General features: G+C 49.8%; 7 protein-coding genes across 7 annotated transcripts; 4 read left to right on the top strand and 3 right to left on the bottom strand.

Annotated features, from left to right (window-relative positions):
* Positions 1-200: 200 nt before the first annotated feature.
* On the top strand, positions 201-1709 carry N7518_000181 (putative flavin dependent monooxygenase; the record flags this gene model as incomplete). Its single annotated transcript, XM_057181109.1, has 2 exons — positions 201-271; positions 323-1709. The coding sequence occupies 2 exons, from the start codon at positions 201-203 to the stop codon at positions 1707-1709; spliced, it is 1458 nt and encodes a 485-aa protein (XP_057046459.1).
* Positions 1710-2114: 405 nt separating this feature from the next.
* N7518_000180 (uncharacterized protein) lies at positions 2115-5761 on the top strand (the record flags this gene model as incomplete). The annotated part of the gene is made up of 5 exons (XM_057181108.1): positions 2115-2327; positions 2416-3133; positions 3195-3922; positions 3976-4767; positions 4820-5761. 5 exons carry the CDS (start codon positions 2115-2117, stop codon positions 5759-5761), a joined length of 3393 nt encoding a protein of 1130 aa, XP_057046458.1.
* Positions 5762-6486: 725 nt separating this feature from the next.
* On the bottom strand, positions 6487-13134 carry pksP (polyketide synthase alb1; the record flags this gene model as incomplete). The annotated part of the gene is made up of 5 exons (XM_057181107.1): positions 6487-8142; positions 8201-8956; positions 9009-12428; positions 12489-12780; positions 12848-13134. The coding sequence occupies 5 exons, from the start codon at positions 13132-13134 to the stop codon at positions 6487-6489; spliced, it is 6411 nt and encodes a 2136-aa protein (XP_057046457.1).
* A 1616-nt stretch (positions 13135-14750) lies between these two features.
* Positions 14751-15092, bottom strand: N7518_000178 (Multicopper oxidase type 2; the record flags this gene model as incomplete). Its single annotated transcript, XM_057181106.1, has 1 exon — positions 14751-15092. One exon carries the CDS (start codon positions 15090-15092, stop codon positions 14751-14753), a length of 342 nt encoding a protein of 113 aa, XP_057046456.1.
* A 2222-nt stretch (positions 15093-17314) lies between these two features.
* Positions 17315-21769, top strand: N7518_000177 (putative SH3 domain protein (Cyk3); the record flags this gene model as incomplete). The annotated part of the gene is made up of 1 exon (XM_057181105.1): positions 17315-21769. The coding sequence occupies one exon, from the start codon at positions 17315-17317 to the stop codon at positions 21767-21769; it is 4455 nt and encodes a 1484-aa protein (XP_057046455.1).
* Positions 21770-22145: 376 nt separating this feature from the next.
* N7518_000176 (putative exopolyphosphatase) lies at positions 22146-23552 on the bottom strand (the record flags this gene model as incomplete). Its single annotated transcript, XM_057181104.1, has 1 exon — positions 22146-23552. One exon carries the CDS (start codon positions 23550-23552, stop codon positions 22146-22148), a length of 1407 nt encoding a protein of 468 aa, XP_057046454.1.
* A 174-nt stretch (positions 23553-23726) lies between these two features.
* N7518_000175 (1-aminocyclopropane-1-carboxylate deaminase/D-cysteine desulfhydrase) lies at positions 23727-24905 on the top strand (the record flags this gene model as incomplete). Its single annotated transcript, XM_057181103.1, has 1 exon — positions 23727-24905. One exon carries the CDS (start codon positions 23727-23729, stop codon positions 24903-24905), a length of 1179 nt encoding a protein of 392 aa, XP_057046453.1.
* Between the last annotated feature and the right edge of the window lie 227 nt (positions 24906-25132).

The following is a 25132-nucleotide window of genomic DNA, read 5'->3' as shown; positions in this document are numbered from 1 at the left end:
CATGAATATAGTGAAAACATTCTTGTAGTGTATTCTTCATATCGTTATGGGCCTACGCTATAAGACACCGGATATATAAAGCAGCTCCACTATGGCGAAAGCGCTTGGCATCCTCCAAGGTCACTTCTTTTATCTCGCAACTCACCTTCGCATTTCTGACTACATAGGTCACCAGGAATTCCCAAGAGCTCGTTGAAAGCATGTCAATCACAAATACTATTCGGCGAGTGGCTGTCATCGGCGCGGGGCCCTCCGGCCTTGCTGCAGTCAAGTAAGCGGGGTTGTTACACATCCGCCAACATGACAATGCTGACCGACTCAGATACCTGCTCGCCGAGAAATATTTCGACCAAATCGAAGTCTTCGAGCAGAGAAGCTCCGTAGGAGGAGTTTGGAACTACAGTCCGAGCTCCTCTAAAGAAGGGAGATCAACAGCTGTCCCACATTTAACCCCCCATGAGCCAGTCGAGAAGCCAGTGTGGATCGATCACAATGGGGGGCGTGAGGCAACATTCGTGTCTCCAGTATACGATCGACTGGAAACCAACATCCCTAAGGAGTTAATGCGCTACTCGGATATGGCCTTCCCATTGGAATCCCAGCTCTTCCCCAAGCATCGGACGGTGAAACAATACCTCGAAGAATATGGCGAAGACGTCAAAGGCCTCATTCACTTTGAGACACAAGTCTTAGAAGTGAAACTCAAGGATGAAAGTCTGAGCACCTGGAGTCTAACATCAAAGAGTCTTCAGACTGGCATAGACACAACCCACACATATGATGCTGTGGTGGTTGCAAGCGGTCATTTCACGGTCCCTTACATACCTGACATCCTAGGAATACAAGCCTGGGATGCATCATACCCAGGTGCTATCTCTCATTCCAAGTTTTACAACTCCCCAGAACCTTTCCAAGGACAGAAAGTTGTGGTGGTCGGAAGTTCTGCTTCGGGCCTGGACATTGGTTCCCAGATCAATGAAGTAAGCCAAGGCAAGCTGTTGGTCTCCCAACGATCTGAATCATACTTGGCTGCATCCGCAAATGACGATAAAATCATCTGCCCGGAGATAGTCGAGTTTCTTCCTCCGACAACCTATGACAGAGGTATAAAATTTGCGGATGGTCGCATCGAGGAACATGTTGACGCTGTTGTCTTCTGCACCGGCTATTTCTATTCATATCCTTTCCTATCTTCACTCAACCCACCGGTTGTGACCCACGGATGGCGAACAATGAATGTCTACCAGCAGTTGTTCTATATAGAGCACCCCACTCTCGTCTTCCCCGTGCTTTCGCAGCGGGTGATTCCATTCCCTATGGCTGAGAACCACGCTGCTGTCTTCTCTCGTGTATGGTCTGCGCGGCTTACGCTTCCACCAAAAGATGAGATGAAGGCATGGGAAGCTTCCGAAATTGAAGCCAAAGGAGATGGAAAGGATTTCCATTTGCTTCCATTTCCCATGGATGCTGACTACCTCAATTTTCTCTACGACTGGGCGAAGAAGGCCAACCCACGACCTGGCCTCTCTAGCAACGGACAAGGCAAACTTGGTACTCGGTGGGGTGAGCGGGAAAGATGGATGCGGGCCCATTTCCCAGAAATCAGACGTGCTTTCGTACAACGGGGTGACGCACGGAGCGAGATCAAGGATCTAGCGGAGCTCGGTTTCGACTTTGAAGAGTGGAAGAGGCAACAAGATGATCAGTGATGATTATGGTACAATGTCACATCTCAACCAGTACCTACAGCATTAACGGTGATCTAAATCAATTAGAAATCCAATATTTTTGCATCTTTTGAATTATTAAATAGATATATGAGCCTATAACCCTTGATCAGCATGTCACTATTCCCAAATATTGTAGATCTACCGATAAGCGTTATCACGTGAAGCGGGCTCACTATCCGTCCGCCCGTCGCGCCATGCGTTTACCCTCTTTCATATACCGTCACAGTGCTTTGGGGAAGTGGCAGATGTTGCCCAGAATTAAAAATTGTATGTGTCTCGGATCAATGCAGCTCATATGAGCTTATATTGAGTATTGAACCTACGCTCTCATTTCACCCCCGTCATGTTATCCAACATCTCCCCGACACCAATCGCCCGCACATGATGCTTCGGGAGCAGCTTCGCTCGCCGAAACTCCAAAGTCACCACAGAAAGAATACTGACCGGCCTTCAGCTACAATTGTGGTTATTAGCGACAGCAGTGAGAGCAGCGACGGTAGTGACTTGGACGACGAGGAGTGGCCTATCAAGTGTATCCTCCGTGAAACAGACACCGAGTATCTCATTGATTGGGAGGGTCCATACGATCCGACTTGGGTGAGTTCCGTGGCAATATTGGACATAAAAGGCATCAAAGAAATGATTGCCGAGCTTGAACTAACAAATGCGCGCTTTGCTTGTTTAGGAACCCAAAGAGAACGCAAGTGAGCTTGCTATACGGGTCTGGAACAAGCAAAAAGCTCGGCGATCAAGTGCGCTAGATCGGAAGTCGATAAGTGGGAGGATTACGCAATCGCCCAGCATCGTCGAAGTCTCTTCCTCATCATCAGAAGAAAATACAGGACAAGGGGACAGCTACCGTACTACCTTTGACGAGACTGAGGACACTGATTCTGATAATCATTCAAGAGCTTCCTCGTCGCTCTTTGTGCAACAAGACAACATCTCAGAGATAGTAGACTCTCTTCAATCTCAGTACATTGAAGTCTCGAGCTGCTTTTACGGGACCGCCTCTCTATCTCAACCTCCATCTACAAACCCTCGCCTGCAAGCCGACGAATACATCCCTGAGTCACCTAGTCCACCTGAATACCTGCAACGAGGTGAGTGGGACGACATCAACACGCAGCAGCCTGGTCCGGTTTGTGATCTAAAGGCCGATTTGATTAATAGATGCTCATCGCATCGACAGTACTCTGCGGAAATCAACAACGTTTCTGAATTATTATCACACCCGAACACGCCGGGTGTTGGACTGAGCTCCAACGTCTCCGAAATAGCCGAGACGCCTGTTCAGCCATCAAGTTCAGGAACTGACTTCTCGTGCCCCAGCTCCTATCCTTTTTATAATACCCCATCTCACAACAATTTGACTTTTTGCTTGTGTGGCCCCATCCTCAGAGGTAGTTTCACATGCAACATCAAGTTTTACATTTTGCTCACATTTTGCTCACATTCTCACAGACTGCGTGTTCGTCCGGTCAACTTATCTGAGCTCAATTCCGGAAACAGTCTGTCAAAACCTGTCACAGCACCCAGAAGAGCTCAGTGCTGAAGGTTTCACTCGACCAATGCCATCATTTTCTAATCTCGTACAAGAAGAACCATTTGGCGAAATCATGGAAAACAAAGAGCCCAAGCCATCGGATCCTTCTCTCTCCGCTGCCACTTTGGACCGATACGGACAATTGCCAGGGTCCACTCCCACAGAAATGATACGGAACGCCTGGGCCAAACTCGGCGAAGCGAATCAATCAGAGCTATCGCAACCAGCTAACGCTGTCCAAACTCCGTCTTCCGTGGGGGATATTGAGGCTTCGATGCCTGTGTCTATCCCCGAAACAACTGCTCTGCTTAGTGTCAGACCTGACACAGAGTCTTTTTCCAATTCCCATGCTGCAGTCCACCATGGTCATTCTGAACATTTACTACCACCCTCGGAACTAGCGCACGAAGCTCATATGAGCCAACCTTCACTTCAAACTATTCATCCCAGTGCGTTGACCGTCACCGACATGGATGAGGTGGTTGCGCCCGGTTCTGTCCACCTTGGGCCATCTGAATTTGCTGTCCCTCTTCCGATGAATGCACGTGTGAAGGATCACTACGAGCGAGTACTATCAGATGCAGCTACATGCATGCGCAAATTTTTTGATAGCTTTCAGTCGAATACTCAAGTTTCGGAGCCTGAGGTAAGTAGGATGTTTCTTGGATATGATTCGCATTGCTTACATTGTTTTCACAGCGAGAGATTCTGCATTTACATATGCGGGAGGTCATCGCCCGGCTGAGCAATGTTGCAACCTATCCAGACTTGAATTTCGCTAATCATTTGAAAAATACCGACCCTGACTTTGCGGAAGAGGCATCCTGGGCGGAAATGTCCAGTGCAAAGTTTTTCCTACTTGGTCATTTCATGAAGATTGTAGGTACGCACGAGCTCCATCTGATTCTCGCTGTTCAAGACGAGAAGAAACAGGGAGTTCTCGAGCGTTATCTCCAAGGGAAGGGTTTTACATACACCCGACCCCGTGCAGAGATGGGCAGCACCTTGGAGGTTTCCCTAGCCAAGGGGTCACTCAGCTTTGGAATTCATTCGAGTGAGACCGCCCGTGAACTCTACAAGCCGCCGTCTGCTATTTTTGCGCTGGATTCGTATTTCAAACCCAAAAGCCCGTTCATGCAGCATCTCCGAACGACTTATGCCCGAAACGGGAGCTTGCTCCCCGTCATTTGGTTTCTTGTCGCCAACACAAGTGAACATATTGAGCGTTGTTTGCCCGAGTCGCCGGATCCTGATCGATTGCGTTTACTTGTGCACTACATTGCCCGTTTCCATGACGAGGCCGGTGAACTCCAGGATGATGCTCTCGGCGCGTCTGAAGATGCCGAAGAGATTCTTGGATATCTCTTGGATAGTGTTGCTGGTTGGCCATTGCCTACCATTAAACCTTTGAACCTTGTATCCCTGGAGGAGTTAGAGTGCGACAGCTCTTCATCTGACGAGGCGATACCGCCGGCCCATAAACGCACACTGGTAATTATACCACATGTTGATGTTTCTGAATTCAGCTAACGCTTCGGAGCAGGATGAGGAACCCGATGAACACTCGTCGAAGCGCGCACGGATTGGTACCCAAGAGGACAGCCAGTTGACCGAGTCAACTAAGCCTCCCACTCAAACATTGGACCGTGATTTGATCTCACTGGAGAAGAATATTATCCAGATGAAACACATTCATGCAAGTGAAAAAGCCCAGCTGCAGGCTGAGCTTGCTCGGGCAAATTCTCGATTCCGAGAAATGGAGAGAGCTCTGGGTGTTCTACAACACCGTTACGAGAGTCGGACGAAGGAACTCCATGTAACTCGCCAAGAGCGTGATCGTGTGGTTGAGCACAAGCCGTCTCTAGAACAGCGCGTCGAGAAACAAAAAGAGACTATCTCTAGTTTGAAACAAGAACGGGCAGAGCTGAAGCGCGAGCTCGACGAAGCTAGACAAGCACTCAAAAATGGCGGTGGCAGTACTGCTGAACTGGAGATGGCACGGGAGGAAATCCGTCGTCTGACCAAAGAAAATTCGAACCTTGAGCGCAAAGCTGAGTTTGAGAAAAACCAATCCGAGTACACCCGAGAGCAATATCAAACTGCGTCTACCGCGGCCGCTCAGTCCGGCACAGAAAACCGCCATTTGGCCACCGAGAACGAGAGACTAAAGCGCAAGGCCGAAAGCAATGCCGTGCAACTTCGTGAGTTGCACATGAAGGATGAGTCGGTTCGCCATCTAGCTCGGATTGAAGAGCTAGAATTAACTCTGGCTTCGCGTGACGAATTCCTACGCAGGAAGGAAGAAGAGCTTCGTGAAATCCGGAAGAATCGTCCATCAACTCGCTCGACTAGCACTCAACCACGAAGCCCCAAGTGGGCGGGCAGCCGTCCGACTAGCCCCGGGGTTGGTCATAATGGTAACGGTAATGGCGGTCATGGGGGCAGGGGTAGTGCGCTACGATACAGCTCAGAGGTGCCTTTCTGAGGGTATTACACAATATCCCATAAAATTCCATGCCCCCTGCCATTGATCATGTTCTTGCCACTCATTTTTCCTACCCCAATCTATGACGTCTATACATGATACATAGACGGGGCATTTGCTCTTTGCGAAGCATTTCACCATCACATTAGCTAGATATTTATTCCTTTCATCCGCTCGTTACGACATTGCATCTTCCTGGCGTTTCATCCATTGCGACTCCACATTTACCCATGAGCGATTTTCGTTTCGCGAGAGAAAACCGGGTCTTGGATGCAACATTATCTGAGTCTGGTCATCTCCAAGCAAGTCCTACTGTTTCATTCGATTTTCATGGTAGCTCTTTTCGCCACAGATCCAATGACAGACATCTTAGTGCTTTAGTTTTTTTGAGGGAGCACCTCTTCCCGGCCTTCCAGGGCTGTTGGGTGTATTCAGTGTTGGGACTTTCTCTAGCCATTCAATTGATGCCTTTGAAAATAAAGACGATTCTTCGAAATGTAAAACATCAATCTGGATTTCGTATTCGTTAATTAAAATATAACCAAAAAGTAGCAAAGGGCCGCAAAATTATGGATTATGTATACACTGAGATAATAAGATAGGGGAGGAAAGAAATACTTGTCCTGGACAGCAGCATACAAAATGGACAGATAAGTAGAAGAGAAAAGAGCCCATGTCTAAATCTCCTGGAAATAGACCTGTCACAGTCCCCGAATGCAATGCGTTTACGCCGAAGCCATAGAGTTAGCAATGAATGTAGCCAGCTCCTTGGCCTTCTCGCCACGAGTCATAGTGAAATGATTGGCATCCTCCATAACGGTAATGCCGCCGACATGATTCGGGCCGACGAGGGTATCCCAACCATTTGGACCGAGATCAGTGCGGTTGTTCAACAACCAGAGCATCTCACGAGGGTCTGGGCTACCATCTGCAGCTGGCGCAGGGCGGGCATCACCTGGCTTGGAGCAGACACCATCCTTGGCCCAGACCATGAAGGTCTTGGGGAGCTTATCGGCTAGCTTGGGGTCTGTGTGAGGGAAGGGAACCGCCTTGTAAGCGTCCAGGGAATCGATGAAGGCCAGGAAGTGAGGGAGGAGCCATTTAGGTGGAGGTGCCTTGCCCTCTCCAAACAGTCCGATCGTATCAAAGAAGCTGTACAGACGGCGAGGCAGCTTCTCCAGTCCAACGGGGAAGGGCGAATCAAGAAGCAGCAGGCGCTCGACTCGCTCGCCTTCCTCGAAGATCAATTGGCGCGCGGCGTCGTAGGCACAAATACCACCGGCGGACCAGCCACCGAAGTTGTAAGGGCCAGTGGGCTGGCGGCGCCGAATCTCAGCAATGTAAGGAGCTGTGAGCTCGTCCAGTCTGGCCTTGAGGTTCTCGGGGGTGCGCATGTATGGGCAGTTCAGTCCATAGACACACACATCGGGAGAAATTCCAGGGATGGAAGCATAGGAGGTAGCAGAGCCAGAGCCATCAGGGAACAAAAACAAACTCTGAGTCGCTGTCTTTGGGTTTCCTTGCAGGAGGATTGAAGTGGCCGGCGGGTGCTGGGGGGCAGTGCTGGGAGCGACCACCGGGGCTCGAACAGGGATTTGTTCGGGGAATCTGATTGGCTCCGCGGGGGCGGGCTTAGGCTTTAGACCCAAGGTAGTCTCGATATCATCGAGTGTTTGATTCTCAATGAAGAACTCTCCCGAGAGATCAAGATCGAGATCTTCACGGATTTTACCGAGAACGGTGAGCGACATCAATGAGTCTAGGCCCATCTCAGCAAGGTTCGCATCCCCATTGAGCTCCTCGGGTTCCACACCGATCTCCTCAGCCAAGATTGAGGCAATCTGCCTCATGCTGTCATTTTGCTCCTGCGATCCGTGTGCCATCGGCTTCTCATTTGAAGGACTTGGCAGACCACTGCTGTTTGGAGACGACAAGTCGGTCGAAGATGTGGCCGACGACATGTCACCTTCACTGCTTGATCCGTCACTACTTTCACTAGGGCTCATTTGAGCTAGAAGATTTTTGAAGTCTTTGACAGTTGGATTATCCACGAAGATAGTGGAGTCAAGATCGAGCCCCATGTCCTCGCGGTATCGCCCAGTGACAGTCAGCGAGAGAAGGGAGTCAACTCCGTAATCAGCGAAGTTGAGGTCATCAGTCAGCTCAGATGCCGAAAGTCCGACCTCTTCAGCAAGGATTGCAAGAGCACGCATAGTCAGACTTGGCATTCCCGATCTTGGTGAAGGGGCAGCCTTTTTGGCAGAGCCAGTCTTTGCCTTCTCGATATTGACGGGAGCAGGAACACGCTTGGCGGCCGGCTTGGTTGCCGCTCCAGCGGGAGGAAGAGCCATGTCGAGAATTTTCCGTGCCAGAGCTTGGAACTATATCGCATTCTGTTAGTGTTTCATTCGAGAATACTAGGACGATTTTTCAACGTACCTTAACACCACCAAACACAGCAACGATGTCATCCCCATCAAACATATAGACATCTCCAGCCCAAATAGACTCTTTCCAGGGTTGCATCCTCACGTAAGTGCGGTAAGTGACGCTGGGATCGAATTTCTTCAAGCACCTCATCGAGTCCCATCCATGATTGACGAACACTTGGTTCTTCGAATCGGTGTTATCACTAGCGTTCATAATGAAGCCAGACAAGTGACCGATGCTGTCAATCCAGAATGGATTGCGATGGAAGTTGCCCGGAGGAGCCTCAAATTTGACCAGAGCGGTAGCTTCGTGTTGGTCACTGTCGAGAATGACTTCTCGAATGGATTTGTAGTTCTCGTCATAATCAACCAGAGAAGCAAAGAGCTTGTAGACCATTCCTCGTTTCATGCGGTGAGCCTGGCCGGATACCGTGCTCTCTTGGAGATGTTCAATACTTCGCTTGATGAGGTAAGAGCTGCGCTTCCACTCGACCTCGTAAGTACTGGGATCAAAGAACTTGATGTAGCAAGTGGCGTGGTCAAGGATCTTCTTCCCCTCTGGAGTCACAGACCACACCTGCATCTTGGCATTTTCTTCGGCCCAGTTTGCGGTCGCTGAAACGCGGAAGAGCTGCTTGCCTCCCTTTGCAATAAGCGGCTTAGGGACCACCATGTTGCAGACATCAAATCCGCGATCTTTCCATTCTGGCTTGTAGTTCTGAACTAGATATTCACCGAGCGTTTGTGCAATATCGGCGTACAGGGACTAAAAATCAATTAGCAAGCAAGACTGTTAAGTGAGAAAAGAATATGCATACCGATGGAGTAAGGCAGGCACCGTTCACCTTGTGACCTGCAATGACACGATTGAGGTCGGGATCAGCAATGTCATTCTCGATGACGATAGACGCCGACAAATTGTCACCACTCGTCTCCAAAACCTTTTGTGCTGCCGATGACAAGAAAACAGAAACTGGCGCAGCATCAGCCACTGATACCGGAGGTGCACCCTTGAGCAGACAGAAGTTATTAGTGTAAGGAATCCAGTAGTTCTTGAGATCCCACTTGTAGGAAGGAAGTGGGAGAACTTTGTGTCCAGTGAAGTCCTGGTGATATTCCTTCCATCGAATGTCAATTCCAGCCATATAAAGAGCTGAAACACTGGTTGAGAGAACCTTCCACGTGTCTTCCTGGCGACGGAGAGATGCCACAGTAGTTGCCTGAGGACCGAAAGTTGCCTTGACCATTCCGGAGCAGACCGGGTGAGACCCAATCTCAACCCAAATAGTCTTGTCATTTATTAAGTTGGAGTGCCGGGTAGCTTCCAGAGCACCCAGGAAGTTGACAGTCTCCCGGCAGTGACGGGTGAGGTAGTTGGTACCAAGCAACTCACTGTTGGTCTCATTGATGACGTCTCCAAGAAGGGCAGATACGAATGGAATAGTGGGCGCGTTGAAATTGACGCCCTTTCCAATTTCAGCCAGACTCTCAAGTATAGGTTCAACCTGAGCTGAATGGAAAGCAAAAGGTACATTTAACTTGGTAGCCTTGAACCCTTCGTTGGTAAGAGTTTGTGCAAGCTCGTCAATTTTCTCGCTTGCGCCACTGATAACAGTCTCGCTAGGCGCATTGATACAAGCCACCTCGGTAGCCTCATCAAGGAACTGCTTGACCTGTGCCACTGAAGACTTGACTGCAAGCATAGCGTGCGTTCCAACCTCGATTTGCTCAGTGAGAAGCTGGGCTCGTCGCCCGGCGAGGTAGATTGTGTCGCTAGTTGTCAAGACACCGGAAGCATTCAGCGCGGCAAACTCGCCGAGGCTATGGCCAATGACAAAGGTAGGTACAATACCCAGAGACATCCAGTACTTTGTCAATGCCATTTGCACACAGGTTGTTCCGAGCTGGGTAACGATCGGGCTATGCTCTTCAATTGGCACACTCCCGTCGACCAGAGACAGAATAGATGGGAAGCCCTGGCCCTCACAGAGACAATTCAAGTGCTCAATGTGAGCACGGAATTGGGAGCAACTATCAAACAATTGGCGTCCCATGCCTGTGTACTGAGCACCCTGTCCGGTGAAGATAAATCCGATGCCAGGTGCATTGGCAGGAGCCGGGCTGATGCTGTCTCGGTTGACGATAGGAGCCAATGCACTCCTGACTTCATCTAGAGTGGATCCAGTGACAGCGACTCTGAAGGGATGATGAATCCGTCTCGCTGTAGTCGTGTAAGACAGGTTGGCAAGGAGGCTTGCATCGTTGGAATTGAACGAGTTCTTGTTTGTGTCGATGTACTGCACGAGAGCAGAGATATTATTCTTCAGTGCAGACTGGGACCGAGCCGAAACAAGCACAGGATGCGCAGACCGGATATCTTCCACATTCTCCTCATTGAGCGGACCATCCTCGACCATCAAAGCAGTATTGCCTCCGGCGGCCGAGAAATTGTTGATGAAAGTCTTTCGCTTGCCACCATTTGGCCTGTTCCAGGGGACAGCTTCAGATGCAATGTGCACATTGCGCTGCGGGAAGTCTGTCGGGAAGTTGTGGTTGATCTTGGTCTTGATGCCACAGTGAGGGGGAATCATGTTCTTTCGCATCATCATCAAGACCTTGATCAGAGCTGTGACACCAGAGGCAGACTCTCCATGGCCAACGTTTGACTTTGCTGAACCGAGGTGAAGAGATTGAGTTGGCCCACGACGGTAGTCAGGAGCGAAGACATCGAGAACCGACTGCATCTCCACTGCATCACCTGCCTGGGTGCCGGTTCCGTGCATTTCGATATAACTAATCTCTTTTGGATCGCTGTTGGACTCGTTGAGAAGCTTGTCAAAGATGAAGGACTGTGCTCCCACATGAGGCCGAGTAATTGACACAGCCTCTGCTGAGTGGTTGGTATAAGCTCCTCCAATAATACCGTAGATTGGATCGTTGTCTGCCTGAGCATCCTCAAGTCTCTTAATGACAATGGAACCAACTCCATCTGCTCTGCAATAGCCATCAGCCCCATCATCAAAGGTGGTACAGTTTCCGGTCCTTGAGAGGAAGTGTCCACGATCAAGACCAGCATGATTGTCGGGATTTGCCAGGATGTTGACACCGCCCGTCACGGCAGAATCACATTCATTCCTCCACAAGGAATTGCAGGCGACATGAATTGCCGCAAGACTTGAGGAGCAAGCGGTATCCACGCTAACACTGGGGCCGCTGAACTTGAAATAGTAGTTGATGCGGCCGGGAGTAAAAGCACGGTTACCACCCGGGATAAAGTAGGTGTCAATATCCTGACCACTGTTGGTCTCACGGTAGTCATCACTGGTCATTCCATAGAAGACACCCACTCGGTTCTTCTGCGTAGAGGGCGTGCTGTCGGGGATGAAGCCTGCCATTTCCAAAGCCTCATAAGCAGTCAAGAGTGCCAGACGTTGAGCAGGATCTGCTTGAAGTGCTTCACGGGGAGACATATTGAAAAATCGAGGGTCAAACATGCCCGCGTCGTCATACCAGCATCCATATTGGACTTGGCTGGTATTTCTTTTCTTTCCTTCCATGTCAACGTGAGCCTTGACATCCCATCGCTCTGGGGGAACCTCGCGGTGAACGTCCAGTCCCTTTTTCAAAAGATCCCAGAAAGCTTCGGTGTCAGGCGAATCTGGAAATCTTCCTGAAAGACCAATAATTGCAATTTTGGACTGCTCAGCACGGCCGGTACGATTATCTCCACCAGCATCCTTCCGGACATCACCAAGTGTGCTGTCAACCTCGAGATTGGAGACTCCAGCCTTTTTCAATGAGTTAAATAGGCTCTGGGTTGCAGTGCTGGAAATTGGGAACAGAGTGCATGTTGTGGTGGATTCCAAGATTGACTGGCAAGATTGGATGACCTTGCCCCAGCATAGCTGTCTTTGTAGAATCTCCTGAAGAGAGAATCTCAAGAGCTGCTCAAGGCTCTCAGCTTGGAGCTCCTTGCCTGTCTCACTTGACAGCACAGGGATCTGAGGCACATACATCATGAAATTCTCTGTAGGCCACGATTCCAAAATTCGGTTAATGTCCCTGTCATCATATAGATGCGAGGCATGATAAGGGCCGTGAATTGGAACCATTATGGGCTTGTGCTCCTTTGAGAGACTGGACTCAATGAAACGGCCCAGGAAAGTCGGAGGACCACTGATCGTGAGTCCGTTGGGGCTAACTGCGCTGATATAAGGTCGAGAAACGCGGGGCAAGGCCTTGAAAATATTAACAATGATCCTCTTTTATTTTAAGCCGTTTTGGAGGAAAAGACTTACATTCTTCTTCGTGTACTGTTGAATCAAATCCTGAGCCTCGGGCTCGTGCATACCAGAAATTAGTACAGACCAGCTTGATGTTGCCGATTTGCTTGGTTCTATGAGCTCTTGTACTTTCAAAACGCACATTCCGAGTCTCAAGGAAACAAGGACGGTCTCAATGCCAGCTGCAATAAGCTCCCCGATGGTTTTCGAAGAGCTTACAGCTGCAGATGCGAGTTGACCGGTGCAAAGACCTATGATGCAGCTGTCATCACCCGACGGATAGGCATGGCCCAAATCACCATAGTAGCTTAAGGCATTGTCAGTAAGTTTGATTCCAAAATCTCATCTCGATATCAAGGCGGCAATATGCTTACTGGATGAAGCATCCTAGTTGGTAAATTGTTGTCAATGCACTCTCCAGAGCTGGGTTCGGCCCTGACTCTTTGAACCTCGCGAGAAGGTCAACGATGCTAGTAAAGCGAGGGAAGCCCTGACGTTCGGATGGCGGAAGCGATGTGATTTCCTTGCGCAACGCATAGTAGCACTTTTGGAAGAATGCTGCTACAAGCGAGTCATTCTTAGCATGCAACAGCCGACGAAGCCCCGAGTCAAAATCCGCAGTCTGATCTCCAAAGAGATACAAATGACTGGGGCCCTCCATAATCTTCCTTATGTCAGATTAATGGTTTCAAAGATATATGGAAAAAGAAGAAAGGTTCAGGTCCGGCGAAAACTTAAGGATATCATACTTTATAGAGTATTTTCCATTAGTGGGTCGTCAGTGGAAGATTGTAATAGACTGCCTTTCAATTTTCTTAGTAGTATCGAAATGGGAAACATAAGGTTTGGCACCCATACTTTTCCTCCTGAATCAGGATATAGCAGGATATACGGTATGGTAACTCGGCTGAACCCATTGGGAAATGTATGATCTTAGCCGCATATTCTCTAGTATTAGCGAGAATTCTTATTTTTGGTATTTTTGGTATTGCGATGTATACATCCTCAAAGAGACCAATGGTACCGTTACTGCAGTCGATTCCATAACGCCTTCAAATTTTCGGTATGTTTGTCTGAGCAGAGCCTATGTGGAGATGGGCTAGACCGAACTAGAATCTTGTTTCCTTGGATAATCCGATTGGATCCTGAATCATAAGTTTGAATTACTAAAGCAACCGGCAAACCGATGATAGTCTACGGATACCCGAGTGCTGTTTGCGGATAAAACGAGCAATGACCCCAGAGCAGAGATCAGGATTTTGGACGGGTATGTGAGCCGGGATGTCCGTGACAAATCTATCATATGATAGTAGAATCATAGACTATAGACCCGTGCTGGAGAAAAGTTACTATGAAGTTGCAATTAAGGAGATAATCTCGCTGCATTCGGAAGGTTACAGCCGCTGCTTCCACGTATCACGTGATTTTATTTGCCCTAGGATCTCCCAGTTTCTTAGACTAGAAATTTCAAATAATAAAATAATACATCAACGTTCAATTAAGATCTTAAAGAGGCTTGTTTGCCTAAAGTTCTCAAAACAACAGGGGATCACATAAGTATAAAAGACCCTTCTTCAGCATGAAATCATCAATATCTAGAATAGTGCATGGGATGTCTTAAATAAGTAAGAAAATGTAGATCATCTGCAGGCATCATCTGTAATGTTTTTTCATACGTCACGACTCCAGCTTCAAAACTTATCTTCTGAGACATTGAGTCTTGTTTCAGATGGTCGCGGCCTGGAAGTTTTCACTCTCATTCTTACGGTGCCATCTAGGCCATGAATAAGATATTCAAATAAAAAATGTTCAGCACCTTCGATATCAGATACTACTCAATTGGCATTCTAGAATAAACCATAGATTACACACGTGGCTCGTCGGACGATCCCCATGGCGATCCAGATGTTCTCAAGCAATCAAATCATTGATTGACGACGGACTAAGATCTGCCGATAAATGAACGCAAACGGACTGTCTTCTACAACAAACGGAGGAGAACGATATAAACAAATATAGTAAAACAAAAATGTATGGTATCCTAGCTAGTATTATATAACAAGATAAATGAAAATCAAAAAAGTATTAGTACAGTTAACCCAACGCTTGTCATCTTTAGCAGGAATGGGAGAAAAAGCATAGCCACGCCCTCGCGATGGAGCTCGTGCTACTGAGGCCGAACCGATCTGAGAAACATTCCCTCTGCAGCTAGTGTGGGGCACTCGTTGCCTAAGCAACGCGTCTACCACCAAGCCTATAGTTTGAGGTTGGAGGGATCTAGTCCTCACCCTCGGGGACCTGAGGCCACACATCAATACCGTCGAGTAGAGCAACAGCCATTCCATTGGCCATATGAGTCTGGATATGGCAGTGGAAGATGAAGGGTCCAGGGTTAACAACCTGGTACCGCACTATCATCCATGTTGGTCCGTTAGGTCCATTAGTAACGAAAGTATCTCTCATTTGGGGGTTCTCGAGTTGGAAGAGTTCAGGGCATTCAGCATAAGCTTCTTCGGTGCTGGACCAATTGAATATGCCAGGACTAACACTAAGAATGAAACCCTTGTTAGAGTGCTTGTGCATTACATGCGGGGCTTGGATGGCAGGACTGTTGGGCATTTCACCCAACTAGAGCAACAGATCGACCCAGGTCCCATTTTTGGTTTGAATGGTAACCTGCGGCTCTAGGTTGTTCTTCGCGTTGATACTTATAGAGAATCGGGTCGTCCCAGTTAGCCATCATGTCGTACAAACCACTACCTGAAGTAGTCCATGTGTAAGACGAGCCCAAACGGCCAATGGTGAGGTTCAAGTTGATTGGTGGCTTTAGGGATAGTGACAGCAGGGTAATTCTTGATAGCCTTGTTTTCCAGAGCAACGACAAAAGCGGGGGTGTTTCTTCCGCCGTAATCCACGTAAGGTTGAGACGCGGTTGTGTCCTGGGAACCCTTGTATTTCATTGTAGCAAACCCAGAAAATACCTGATCGGCTTGGGTATCTGGAATGGTGTATTCCTTCTAAGGCTTGTCAAGCTTGATCATCGCGGTGTAGCGCTCACCGCTGAAGATGTTAACACTCTCAGCAAACTGAGGTTAGATGTAGCTACCATTAGACGCGGCACTGATGAACTTAAGACTGACCCAGCATTAGGATCAACTTCAATAGTCTCGTGCAAACCGATGATGGTAGTACAGCCAGAATTTAGGCCAGCTGGAATCTTGTCTTGATACTAGCCGCAGATATGTTTGCATTTTTGACAAATTATTGTTTGTCGAATTTGCATAGTTTGGCAAAGATAGGCAGCCTGGGTGTTCACTAGGGAATGTTCAGGTGGCTGGGGAAGCTTTGACCTCAAACAACTTCCCCTTTTAACCCAGACTAGAAGGCCGAGGGATGCAAGCTCATTCCTAGTCAGGATCCAAGATAATTCAAGGGGTGTCTGGGTGATCCGAAACAGTAGACTGTTTGTGCGTGGCTAGAGATTCCGTGGCCGCGGTGAGAATGTGGCAATTCCCGATCCGGCAGCCTATTGTAGAATGACATGGGCTATCCAATTTCCCGATTTTTGGAGTTATGATGCATAATGTAAAGACTTCAATAGCTCAAATTGCTTGCTTGCAATTTTCGTTTTGTCTTTGATTTAGTTGCCTCAAGTGGGTAAGTGTGCGGACGGATTAAAGCGTCTATGCGTAGCCCCTTGGAGGATTAAAGCATAGCTATTCAACTCAAGACATAATACTGTGTGGGATTTTGTGTAATTCCGCGGCCGAAAGGAAGCTTGGAAGGAAGGAAAGAGGGGCAATCCAAAAGTACTAGTACTGAGCTTATATATATCGTCAGTTGTCTGAGATTCTGCACAATCAACAAGTCAACAAGTCATCGATCTTTCTGTTCTACCTGGATACTAAGAACATGCCTCCGCTGAGTATGGAGTAGTAAACTAGATTTCTTAGTTTCAGACTCGAACTAGGTGCAAATATCTATAAATAAAAATAAGAGTTAGTCCTCGACAGTTCTGTTCCGAGGTTCTCCTAGAGATCTAGATCTAACAATCCCCGAGTATCTCACCTTTCTAAGGCAGTCCTCAGGATTATTCATTCTAATACAGACCCAGCAAGTGAAAATAAAGATCCGCCAGGGATCCTCTGTTGTCGAGTGTACCAGGGTTGTTCAACACCGAACCATGGATCGGGTACGGCTCCGGCCTTTTCATAGAAGTCGCAACATCTGGGGGTATATATATATTGAGGTGCTCGAGTAATATGCCACTGCAGGGCTTGATTTAGAGAAATCCACACACATACATATAGGGAGATAACCTCCAGGAAGAGGAATGACCTTTGAACGATCGGGAAATAGGAGATATTACATAATCTGCATTAAGCTTATCGATAAGCCAGCCCTCCGCCGCTAGTCTCGATCGGGCCACAAACAAACAACCCCAGTCCCGGTTTACGCCCCAATTGTCGTCTTAGGCCTCACCGATTTGAATCGCTCTACCTTCTCACGTCTTAGCAACCGGTTCCTTGGCTCCATTTGGTGCAGTTCAATCTTTATTCGCTAATCCTTTTTATTTTGAATACCCAATTAAACTCCTTATTCCGACAATGCTGATTGATTGAGCGATCATTGCTATCCCTGCGGCCGTGCGGACCTTGTCACCTATCCGACCAAGCTGTGTTGTATCAGGTTCGAATCAACAACACAACCTCATCGATTGATACATCATTTTCCTACCTTCACTTGGACGTGGACTTGTCACAAGTGCGCCAGGTGTTGAAACAGCCTATTAGGTCGATCCCGTGGGTTGCGCTCGACGGAACCGTGTTCAAGTGATCATCATGGCTCAGCTGCCAATGCGGTTTCCATGCTGGTGCCGAGCAGTATATTCATGGGGTGGAGAGACTACACGAGATCTGGGATTTGTGGAGGGTGACTTGATCGAATGCTTGAACGCAGGCGATGGACAATGGTGGATGGGGCGGTTGCGCCGTGACAGGCGGGCGGTTGGACTGTTCCCGTCAAATTTTGTCGAGCTCCTGGGTGAAGACTTTGTGCCCGTAAGCCGCGATACTACTAGTCCAATGGTGCTAGCGGGATCTTCTCCGATCAATAATCCCACATCAGCTCCCAAGAAACAGAAGACCGTTTGGCGGAAACCCTTCCAGGCGCATAAGGAGGCCGTATCACCAGCATCTGTCGCTCGGCGCGCAACCGCAACCAGCCCGGCCGCACCTGCGATTCCTCAAACACCACCTCGGGCTGGCGGTATTTCACGAAGTACTAGGCCATTGCGCACGCATGCGACAGCAGTCAGGAACCAAGGCTCGCTAGCTCGACCCACATCATCCACATCGCGGCCCTCGTCACATAACGTCTCCCCTCGTTCGTCCGCAGAGCCTGAACGGTCACCATCAATGCTGCCGAGGGGAAGCGTCTCATCCTCTCGGCCTTCATCCCGCGACCAACCTCCATTACAATCGCAGGAACGTTCATATGCAAACACCTCAAATGGCAGCCTCTCATCTACCCGTCGCAGCCCATCCCCTTTGCCAATACGCGAATATTCGTCTGGAATCATCACACAAGGCAGTACTCCCCTTTATCGGGCTTCATCTCGTGAGCCGTCTCCGTTGCAAATGCAGGATTATGCGTCCCAGGCCATGCCACAGGGCATTACTTCATCTTACCGGGGCTCATCGCGTGAGCCATCTCCGTTGCAAATGCAAGAATATCCTCCTCCCACGATCCCCCCTGGGGGTATCTCATCCTATCAGGCACAGTCGCGTGAGCCAACGCCAATGTATATGGAGGATCATTCACCTGCGAGGATGCCATATGGTAGTATGCCATCTTATCGGGCTGCATCGCCATTACAAATTCAAGATAATTCGTCTGCAATGGTCCCATACGGGCGTTACACATCTTACCGGGCCCCATCGCGCGGGCCGTCCCCGCCGCCAATGCACGAGCATTCTACAATGAGTTCACATGGTGGTATGTACCGGGCTCCATCGCGTAGCCAATCGCCACTGTACATGGAGGATCATCCACCTGCACCAGTGCCGCATGGAAGTATGTCCTCCTACCGGGCTCCATCGCCATTACCAGCACGAGAACATCCATCTGCACTCGTCTCTGGCGGGGGTATGTCATCTTATCGGGTTCCGTCTCGTGAGCCGTCTCCGGTGCAAATGCACGAAGAGCGGGAAGACTCTCCCCCTCCCCCTCCGCCGCCGCCACACCGAGTCGTTGTCGGTCGTTCGGGCTCACACTCTCCTCAGCCTCCAATACATTCTCAAACACGAAGTCATTCGCCGCTCCCACCTATGCACTCATCTCAAGATCGCGCACACTCTCCTAACCCGCCATCACACTATCCAAACCCGTCACGATCCCCCACGCCACTAGTTATGAATGACCGTTACACGACACTCAATCGAACCCCATCTCCATCTGCGGCCTCAATGCACTCTGCTCTTTCTGCAACCTCGGGACAATCCGATATGCATGGAAATACGCCATCTCCGCTCCGAGATGCCATGGAAGATGTTATGACTTCACTGGAAGACATGGGTCTCCCACGCCAAGACCAGTCGCCCTCTCCGTCCCCGGTTTTCAACGAGCCCTGGTCCCCAGAAGAGTTTGATACCTCTCACGAAAGGACCCCCCAGGGGAACAGACGCCGGGATTTAACCTCAATGGGCTTCGAAGGAGACAAAGAGCAACCGCAGGGCGGACTCGTCCATCGCAACAGCGTTTATAGCCATGACCACATGGATGGTCCACCTCAACTGAACAATTATGTTCAAAGGATGGAGAGCCGCCTACGTCAGCTGGAAGATCAAAATCGATCGTCTGAGGATCGAACAGGCGGTCAGGATGACAACGGACCTCCTCCCCCTCCCCCAAAACATGCCACCTACCACCCGCGAAATAATTCTATACCAGGACAATACGCTCCCCTCAAGACCCGGCGTTCCGGCCATGATCTCCGCGGTGATATTCTCAACCGGACATTTACCAATAAGTCTAGTACCACCAATTCGTCCAGTGGAATGCAAAGCAATGGCACATCCATGACGACGAGCACAGACAAGACTGGTCAAAGTGTGATGAGTGGTTTCTCCGCAGGGGGATTCAGTGCGACGAGTGCGGGGAGCTTTGCTAGGCGAGGCGGGAGTGAGAGGCCGAATACAGCTATGGACACCGTCCGCTCCCGAGGATACAGTGATGCTCGCCCGGAAACGCCATTCACTGGTGTTTCCTATCATTCCAGTCATAACTCCTCTCGCCAAGGTGCATCATCGGCTATTCCGTGGACTTCCACCGGCCTGGACTCGACGGATCATAGCGGAGTTTTTGGCGGTCTTTCAACGCCAAAAAGCAAAAAGCAAGGCTTTTTCAAAAAGATATTTGAAACCGCCAAGACTGGTGCAGCCAGCGCAAGGAGTAGCATTTCGGTCGGGTCAAATTCTCCAACCAAGAGTAACAGAGGGATAGACGCCGTGTCACCGGCTCCGTCTCACTCGCATCGTAATAGTGGTCGTGACATGGGACTCGGAACTAACGCCATTGACTGGGTGCAGGTGCGCCGTGATGTTAACCGAGCATCGTCTCCTAGTCGAAATGAAAGGATTGATAGGGCAGAACGATGCCAGATGATGGACCACCCTGTTATCTACTCCGTGGAAGAGCTGTATGACACCGCAGAGGGCGATGAAAGCATTGATGGGCAGCCGATCACTGAGCCAACGAATTTCCACGCTGCCAATCTTACCCTCGTTGATAAGAGTGCACGCTTTATCAGCAGTCTACCTCCAATGACGAACCCTATGAGCCTCGCCCAAGCCTATATTTGTCGACCATACAAGAGTGATGTTCAGCGTCTCCGGGCCATCTTTACCTGGGTCAGCGAGAAAATATCGTGGGAGGAACCTCTCGACGGCGTCGAGGTTGACATGAAGAGACTTCTGCAGGCCAAACGAGGTACCCCAGAGGAAATCTCAGTATTGGTGCATGAGATGTGCACAGCCGTTGGCCTGCATACAGAAGTCATCCGAGGATTCCTTAAAAGCCCCGGCGACGCCCTTGACCTGGAAAGTCTCTCCCGCCCCAATCACTGGTGGAACTCTGTTCTGGTAGACGGCGAATGGCGCTTTATGGATTGCGCACTTGCAAATCCCACAAACCCTCAGCGCAGTAAATTCATTTCCAACAACTCCTCCATATCGGAGAGCTGGTACTTCCTCACACGCCCGCTTGATCTCTGCTACACTCATGTCCCACTCTATCCGGAAGAACAGCACATCTGCCCGCCAATTTCACCAGATGTTCTGCTCTCCCTGCCCACCGTGTGCCCGCCATTCTTCAAACTTAATATCCAGATGCCGGATTATGACACGAGTTTCCTCCGCATCGACGGATTGGAAGTCATGCAACTGCGCATGATAGTACCTCCGGATGTTGAATGTGCCGCCGAAGTCGAAGCCCCGGGATTCGCCCGCGACGTAGATGGCGACGTGTTCGAAAGCGGAGACATTGTGCGCAAGCGCGCCTTGGTCCAGCCGGATTGGATCCGCGGCCAAAAGCGCATCACAATCAAGGCTGTGCTGCCAGGCGACGAAGGCCAGGGTGTACTGAAAATTTATGCCGGCAAGAAAGGGCTAATGCACTCAAGCCGGGACATCCCTCATCCCCTGGCTTTAGCCCTACCAATGACCCACACGGGAGAGAATCCACCTTACGACTTTGTGCTGCGCCATCCCACACCCCACGCCCAACGACACGACTTGTACATCATGCAGCCACAGTGCTCTCGCCTGGCAGTTAACAATACGTTTGTGTTTGCTGTCCGCCAACACGCTTCCGCTCCAGCATCCGCCATGGACGAGAGCACCTCCATTGGTCGCGCCTCACCGTCCATCTTTAATCGTCCGGCCAGTGCGTTGAGCATGGTGTCCAGCACCACAGCGGGTGGCTCAACGGTATCGGGCGCCTCTAACGAGTTCTCGGCGTCAACTTCGGTCATTTCCTCGGGCAGATCCACTTCGGGGAGGGACAAGGCTGCGAAATTAGCGATCCAATCCCCGTCCGGCAAAATCCTTCGTCTCACCCGTAAAGCTGAACACATGATCAGCAGTGATAACGGCAACCAATCTATTAGCGATGCTGTCGCCGAGGGCAGTGTTTGGGAGACTGTCATCAAGATCGGTGAGCGTGGTATGTGGCGCGGTCTCGTGCTAGCTGACCGAGCTGCGCGCTGGTGTGTATTTTGCGAGTGGGAATGTGTTTGATTTTTTACTGTTACATATTATGGGCGTTTATCTTGAAGCCTTCTGATACACCGGATTCAGAAGCAGGTGGCTTTCTGTGTTTTTTTTTTTTTGCTTTTTTGCGTGGTCATATTGCGGGTTGCATATTTTTGGCATATTGTCCTCCTGGCATACTAGCATTTGCATGAGGTTAGCTTGGGGCATTGCATATTGCATCCTATCTCTCCAGAATCTATTTCAAAGATCTGGATTTCGGTGTTAGAGTCAGAATTAATAATACTTTGAGAAACCCAAGTCCGCATAAGTAATCTATAGTATAATTCAAAATGATATGGGAACTGGCTAACAGGCTAAATAGACATCTGGCATCTAGTCACAATTCTTCGACATATTTCATTTATAATTTAGCTACCGCCGCGCGCAGCAATGGAGCAACCTGCTTCCTACTGCCAGCCGCGTTGGTTTGCACCCACAGCTGCCTCCAGTGGAGTGAATCCTCGTCCACGTTCAATGTAGAAAGACAATCGCCCGTCAGTTCGGGGATATCCTCCCCATCGAGCGGAGACCATTCTACAAGCCCAAGGTGGTGAGAAGATTGCTCAATAAACCTCTCTACCCCCTTAACAGCCGCTTCATTGCCGCCCGTCACGATGACGAATAGCTCGCGACAAAACTTGTCTTCAGTGCCCGTGAACGCCGCCATAATAACAAGCACATCCAAGTCTTTCTCAGCAGAAGCGGCGAACGAGAGCGCAGCATCGAGGAATTTCTCCGGGCCACCTGCCTTCTGAACAAGCCATCGTATGGGCTTGACGGCAGAACAGAAGCCCATTTTCACAGTCTCCCCCGAGGACTGTGACGTCTCAATCCAGTCTTTATAATCGCGGTTCAATATTTCCTCCATCGTAAGAAGATCGAGACTATTCAGCTTTGCATGAAGAATGCTCTTGTAGAACGTTTCCAGCTCCCAATTGCCTTCTGAATTCGCTGCAGCTTGTGATTCTCCCTCGATTTGAGATCGCAGGAATTCGACCGCCTCACGATCTACATCGGTTACTTTGCCTTCCGCGGTGAGATTTAAAGTATCAATCAGCACCGCGGAAAGAGCAAGCTTCGCAACCTGTGTCATTTCCGGAGTCGTGTCCCAGAGTTTCCGTTGTCGCAACTCTCGCGTGACGAGCGATGCACATGACCCAGGTCCCGGTTGGATAATCATCGGCTGCCCTTCTGGTAAGCCGTCAATGCTTGGCATGTTGTGCTCGTCGATGTGGTGATCGATACATCCAACAGTCCGGAAGGAGACACCTGGCAACCCGGTTAGGAATCCAGAGCCCTTATCGGTCTTTGATGGCCGCGGGAACGCGTTCCAGTCCACCAGCGTTGCATCGGCGAGTATCTGGTGCCACACATGCTGGTCTTCGAGAGACTGCGCGAAGTCCGCGACGGTCATAACATACTCGGGTAGGAAATTGCCCGCAGACTGAAGGGTGTTCTCGAATTGCTCTTCACTCTTCAGAGCGGGGAAATTGGTTGATGACCATAATGCAGCCGAAAATTCCGGTCTTAGTCGATACAGCTCTGTCCCAGCGGGGAAATTGGACAAGTTTAGTAGTGGGATATGGGGTCGTGGGCTCTGGATCGGGAGCCGGTTGTTCGCGCAGTAAGAGTAGACGATCGCCGAGACGATAGAGTCAAGGTCGGCAGAGGGATTGCCGATCACATAGATTGGAGGCTCGGTTAGAGCACCCAAGAGGAAGTGAAGGTGCACTTGGCGGGCTTGGCGTAAGAACTGGAGGAGAGTCATGGTTGTTGAATCAATTGATCGTAGCCGATATCCCCGCGAACAGATATCCGACGTCATTCATTCAATTGCTGACACATCGGATATCGGATTGTTGCCTTAAACACAAGGCCAAACAATATCAATTGGAAATCGCGACATCCTAACTTGACAACACCAAAAACCATGCTTAGAACAATGTCTCTCCCGATACAGCTGCCAGAGGCGTTCGCCAATATCCCACGCTGTAACATCCTATATTCTACTCCCTCTCCCATCCACCCCTTATCCTCAATTGCACCCCCAAGACTCTCCCCGCACCACCCCCTCATCACCATCCACGCCAAACGAGAAGACCACTCCTCCCCACTAGCCTGCGCAGGCAACAAATATCGCAAACTAGAATACATAGTCCCAGACATCCTATCTCAAACACCCCTCCATCACAGCCATGAGAACAACCCAACACCCCCAGGCCCACGGCAAGACGGCGCAGCAACAACCCTCGTAACAGAGGGCGCAATCCAAAGCAACCACACTGTACAAGTCGTCGCTCTCGCACGGAAACTCGGCCTGAAGGCTGTAATTCTTCTGCACCGCGGCACAGGCGGCGGGCTTGCAGCAGCCAGCGACAAGGAAGCCTTCCAACGCAGCGGGAACGTGCAAATCAATCACCTTCTCGGTGCCGACGTTCGCGTCTGCGAAGAAGGGGATCCGCTAGCGCATGATGCGACGCCTCTTCTCGATGAGTTGAGGGCGTCCGGACAGAATCCGTATTGGATCCCTGGTGGCGCGAGCTTGCATCCGCTTGGTGGGCTGGGGTATGCGCGCGCGGCTTTTGAGATTGCTGCACAGGAGGAGGAGATGGGGCTTGGAGGTTCGGGGAGGTTTGATTACATCTTTGTTGCGTGTGGAAGTGGGAGTACGGTTGGTGGGTTGGTGGCTGGGTTTAAGCTGCTGGACAAGATTAGGGGATTAGATGTGTCGAGGAAGGTTGTCGGGATTCTTAATTCGCCAACTAAGCCGCGCGCATATCATGAAAAGCGCGTGCTTACTTTTGCGCGGAGGGCGGGAGAGTTGATTGGGCTTGATGGGGAGCGGGATATTGGGATTGAGGATGTGCGGCTTGATGATCGCTTTGTTGGGACTGCATACGGCGTGCTCGATGACAAGAGTAAAGAGGCTCTAGAGAATATGGCACGGATGGAGGGTATGGTGCTCGATCCTGTTTATACAGCCAAGGTTGCGAGAGGCATGATGCATTGGGTGAACGAGGGAGAAGTTGTGGATTCTGCTAAACCCTTAGAGCAGGTCAATATATTGTTCATTCATACAGGTGGACAGGCTGCTCTAGGGGCTTATGTGGATGTTAAATAATACATACCAATAAGATGTATAGTCCAGTCGGAAACGTGAATAAGAATGGCTGAATTCAACTAGTATTACACGGTGTCGGTAGCAGCAAAGAAAAGCAGTCATGACAGACATAGTCTTGTGGTATGGAAAAGCAGAAAAGCGTGAAATCGCTGGAAACACCCCCGGACTCGCCAGTCCCTTCTCTTGTACACCCTTTTTTGAAGATTGATCCGAGCAGAACGATAGAA

This window comes from Penicillium psychrosexuale, assembly GCF_028828465.1.
Source record: "Penicillium psychrosexuale strain IBT 29551 chromosome Unknown utg000001l, whole genome shotgun sequence".
NCBI classification, from domain to species: Eukaryota; Fungi; Ascomycota; class Eurotiomycetes; order Eurotiales; family Aspergillaceae; genus Penicillium; species Penicillium psychrosexuale.
The sequence above is the reverse complement of the archived record's forward strand: the minus strand, read 5'-3'. Positions and strand labels throughout refer to the sequence as shown.